The 5,000-nt window shown below is 47.9% G+C and overlaps 1 protein-coding gene across 3 annotated transcripts in view; it reads left to right on the top strand.

The window, feature by feature from the left end:
- The window catches only part of wwox (WW domain containing oxidoreductase), a 171,904-nt gene that overhangs the window by 43,515 nt on the left and 123,389 nt on the right, over positions 1 to 5,000 (top strand). For all 3 annotated transcript variants that reach the window (XM_042110094.1, XM_042110095.1, XM_042110096.1), the window contains exon 6: positions 3,671 to 3,759. In XM_042110094.1, coding sequence (XP_041966028.1) covers positions 3,671 to 3,759 — 89 coding nt within the window. The remainder of the gene's footprint in view (positions 1 to 3,670; positions 3,760 to 5,000) is intronic.

The following is a 5,000-nucleotide window of genomic DNA, read 5'->3' as shown; positions in this document are numbered from 1 at the left end:
CGCGGCGTTCTTCATGCAATCAATCTAATGTGACAATTATGTGTTGGCGTGGTGGCACTCGCTCACGGGAGCGTGCGTCTGCTCCTGCCATCAAGTCTCGTGTGAATCATCCGTAAAGCAGCGATGAAGCCATCCGGACCTGACGCCTGTCCAAACCACAGGGTCCAACGCAGCTCTTTCACGCATCTCGGGCTTAGTGCTAAGCTGTCTCGCAGTGTGTGTGTGTGTGTGTGCGTATGTGTGTGTGCATGCATATATGTGTACAGTATCTACGCATGTCTGTATCATCTTAACTCTTACACACACACACACATACATATCCACATATTTCCATACACATATAGCATCTGCTGTGCTCCCCACTGTGCCTAATGCTGCCTGTTCCATATCCAGTCCTCTTAGTACAGTCCTCACTCTCAGATGTGTTTTTTTTTCAGTAGTATGTGTAGCATGTGAACTTACACGGTATGTGTGGTGTGAGAGGCTAACCATTTGGGTTGATTGGATGTGTAATGTGGACATCAGTGGGCAGTGCGTGGCAATGACCAACCCCAGACAGCAGTCTGTGACACTGAGAGATTGCTCCAGGGACTAAGCAGGCTGTGGAGGATCTGGTGGTGGTCAGCACCCACTACAGTTGAGCTCCAGACCAGCTGCTGATTGAACTCTAGCTGAGTTTCTATTGCATGAAGAAGGACATGGCCGCTACCATCAGACTCAGGAAGTGTGCCAAATGTAGCTGCTCTATTGACAGTAGACCCTTTTTGTCGTCCTCTCTTCCCTCCTATTGATGAACAACTGTCTGCTTGTGTAACCCATTAGATTAGGAAATCTTTGAATAATTGGTCATTAAAAACAATACATTTTATTGAGTAATTCCAAGTCAATACAGTGAATTTACTGTGTTTACTGTCTCGGTAGATATTCATTCCACTGGGGAGTCAACCCTCTTTTTCAATCAATCCCCCCCCCCCCCCCCGACTGAACACTGCCTATAGTGTGAAGGGAAATCGTAATCGTAACGATACTGTTGCGTTTTGAACAAACATTGCGACGCCGTGGGGTCTATTTATTTGGGATGGGGATCATCTCAGTGCAGTCATGTCAGCAGCTGAGCAGCAGAAGGGAGGATGAGGTGATGAACTGATGAGACCATGCATCATCTTCTTCACTTTGTCAGATTGGTCCCTTGTTTACCCCCCCATCAGCTCAGGACCCACCATACATGTTTGTGTGTGTGTGTGTGTGTGTGTGTGTGTGTGTGTGTGTGTGTTTTCATTCATTATTGGAGCTCAGCACCCCCCCCCCCCCCCCCCCACATCTCTAATTAAGGACAGGGGTCCCTGCGTGTGGACGGTGCTGGTGTCTGTTGGAGTGGAGCTGTGAGGGGCCCCCATATTAAACTCATAACTCGCTGGCCTCAGGACAGGTTGATCAGCGCCCGCCGGTCAGAGACCTACGGTGGCGTAATGAGCCGGGGATCTTCTGCCGACCGGTGTGCTGCACCGCCGAATCAGCTGTGCGCCCGCATCCCTCACACGCCTCCCTGTTTTTAATAAAGTTGCCCATTTTATTTGCCCGTTCATCAACAAAACTCACTAATAAGTGATGCTACGCCGCGCAAGCTTGGCCAACACTCACAGCTGCCGTAAAAAAGACCACAGAACACCACCAGAGCACCACAGGCCTTTCAGGCCAATTAGCTTTGCACATTAGGTGCACATTGCCACACGATTGCCACAGTTCTTCACTTTTACCACGCGTAGCTGTGTTTTATGTTCATAATAGACGAAGATTTCTTTGTCACAGAGCGATAAAATGAGCGATTGATCAATGAATATGTAGCGGGTCTTGCTGAGCGGGGGGGGGATTATGAGTTATCGTCCGGCTGGTTTCCTGCCCTCCGGAGGCCTGCCATTGACCTGTGACTGCTGTGCTGCGTGACTGGGCCTCTCCCCGTGATTTATTTGCCTTTCTGAATATTGATTGCGTTACGCGGTGATCAAAGGTAAACCTAAAAGCTGATGCTTGAGTGGCCCATTACCGTGGGTTTGGCCTTTTTTCATACATAATTTAGCTGGTGGGGCTTTTCTGTGCCATTATGGACATCAGCGGGGTGAACCCCAGGCTTCAGGTATGCCTCTGGGCACTGGGAGAGTGCACCTTTGGTGAGGACCAGGGGCATCCAACCAATGCACGGAGGCAGAGAGGGAAGCGTAGAGCTGATCTGCGGTTTGCCAGATGGCCTTTAAGGAAGGACTGCTTCCCTGGAGAAAGCTCTGTTTTTTGACTATGGGCTTACCGTAAGCTGGCAGGACCGTTTACTGTCAGCACAGGATACATTATACAATGCACTCAACTTTTGTGCCAATCATACACTTTAGGCAGGGATCACACTGTCCAGCAGCAAGCGGCAGGTTTCCTATGGTTCTCTATGGTTCCGCAGCGGAATGGTGGCAGCGCTAGCGTAACCCTAGTGATGAACAAGGTCAGAACTTGGTTCAACTTTCAAAGTGCAATGCGAGAGTATTCAATTGTCAGTATAGGAAAACCATTTGTTACTTAGGGGTGCGTTTGTAGATTCAGTCTGACAGTCTGAAAAAAAGAATAACGCTCTGAAGTTCGAGAAGGACGAGCGTTGTAACTCCTCGTGAATTTTTTCTTTTTTATGCAGCCCTTGCCACTTAATCTACTAAACCCCTCTTCTACTGCACTTTTTACCCCCCCCCCCCCCCCATTAATGCACAAATAGGCTGACACCAGACATAATTTCACTGCATTTCTTACTTCCAGTAACTATATGCATGTGACAATAAACTTCCTTGTATCCTTGTATCCTTGTATTTACAAATGATTATTTGGGGTTACAGACAGTATGGTTTACAATAGGCGCCACTACATCACATGTGAAACAGGGCTTATGTGTTATTCAGAACTCAATTCTACTAATGCAAGAGCTTCTTGACAGTGATGATGAGGAACACTGTGTGAGCAATTATTTTATCCTACTAAATAATCTTATTTAGCAACTGTCAACTCGAAAACATTCTAGCACTAGCACTAGCCTGCTACAATGTTCCAATTTATTCTCGTTAGTATAACACTCTCTCAACCTACTGTGTGATGTCACGCTCTGCCACTTCGTTCCTTCAGCTGTAGGGCCCAGAGTACGCTCTGGGCGCTCCAAGAGTGTGACGCTCTGAATAAACAAACCATAGATATATCTATGAAACAAACGATAATCCCATCCATGCTCCGAAATTTACAAACAATTAAAAAGTTTCAGAGTCTGCTCGGAGCGCTCGGAGTGGCAATTTAGGAACGCACCCTTAGGAACGAGATAGCACTTATTATGGTTTGAGTGTTACGTTATGCTACCGCTGCCATTTCATTATTTCCAGTGTGATCCCCATCTTAGTGCCAAGCCGTATACCTGTAGGGTACAAATCACTGTACTGTTATATTATTTAATAATGTACACTGATGACTGACACTGTAAATTACTATACTGTAAGATACATTTTGTACTTCAATTAGTAAACATTTATTCATTCATGTACATTTAAATGTATTTTTTTCCTGTAACGTAATGTATCCTACTGTTTTTGTGTGATCGATTGGCATGGTGTGGCTTTCCTACATGTGTATGTTCTGTGTGTCTTGTGTCCAGCGTAAGGCTCGGGTGGAGGCCATGCTGCTTGACCTGGCCTCTCTGAGGAGCGTGAGAGAGTTCTCGGAGGAGTTCAAGGCCAAGAAGCTGTGAGTAGGACACACCACCACCACCACCACTACACAGCACTCTATCAGAGAGCCATGTCTGCCACTACATCTCTGTCAGTGACTGAAACAACAGTGTATCATTCTGTAAATGTCTGTGGACAGGCTTTCCCCACAGAGTTGATCCATTTTTCTCCAACACATTGACGGGGAAGAGTTATTCATTGGTAGAAAATAGCTAGTGAAGTGAAGAGCCACTTAAGGCAGCTGAAGGGCCACTCTGTACAGGCTCTACAGAAAGCTCTTTTCCTGTGTGATCTATAGAGATCCCTGCAGGCCTCCTCGGAGTCTCACAGTGTATTAGCGCTGAGTTACCTTGAGAAAAACCCTTTGCTGGCCGCTGCGCTGCTTTCTGATTAGGATTGTTCTAACTGACCTGATGGAGGAATGGGATCTTATGTCCCCCAAAAGGCTGAGAGCTATCAGAGCAGAGTGGACTTGGCTGGACACTAGGGGCTCTGCTGTACAGATATCCCCTATATTTGTAGTGGCCAATTTCGATGGAGGAGAGCCCAGTCCAGCAGAGGCAGCATCTGATGTCTCCCTTGAGCCACTGGCCAGGCTTTTACTCTATGCTCTGTCTCTGTCCTGCACTTAGCCAGTGGTCACGGGCCAGAGCCAAACTCTGACCTCCACCCCTCTCCACCAACCCCCCCCCCCCCCACACACACACACTCTTTCCCTGTCTCCATTACTGAGCTATCAAATCAGAGATGGGGCCAAGGGCCAACCTCTCCCATTATAGCCACCCCCCCCTCTCTCTTTCACTGTTTCTCTCTCTCTCTCTCTCTCTCTCTCTCCCTCTCACTGTCTCTGCTGCTCACTCACTTTCGCTTGCCCCCTTGTCTTTCTCTCCCCCACCCTCCTCTCTTTCTCTTTCTCTCTCTCTCTCTCTCTCTCTCTCTCTCTCTCTTTTCTGGTCAATAAATAAGTATCCCAACCCCTACAACATAATTCCATCAATCTCATCTCTTCAGAGTAATAAGTCCTTCACAGTCTCCTAGTTAAATCAATTACGGACATGCTTTCATGAAGTTACATTCCTCAGTGGAAGGCTCCGGGGCCGGCTGCGGCAGCCGCCACTCACCAGTCCCACGTCACGCTGCCTGGAGCCCGTCAATGAGGGAAGGGCCCTGTGATTTATTTCCCCCCATCATAAAGCTCTCTGACAGGGCCTCGTAATGTCGCCGCTCAGACTGGCGTCTTGGCTGCCGGTGAGTGCG

The sequence above is a fragment of the Alosa sapidissima genome, chromosome 11, assembly GCF_018492685.1.
Source record: "Alosa sapidissima isolate fAloSap1 chromosome 11, fAloSap1.pri, whole genome shotgun sequence".
NCBI lineage: Eukaryota > Metazoa > Chordata > Actinopteri > Clupeiformes > Clupeidae > Alosa > Alosa sapidissima.
Note: the sequence above shows the minus strand (reverse complement) of the source record. Positions and strands in the feature narration are given on the sequence as shown.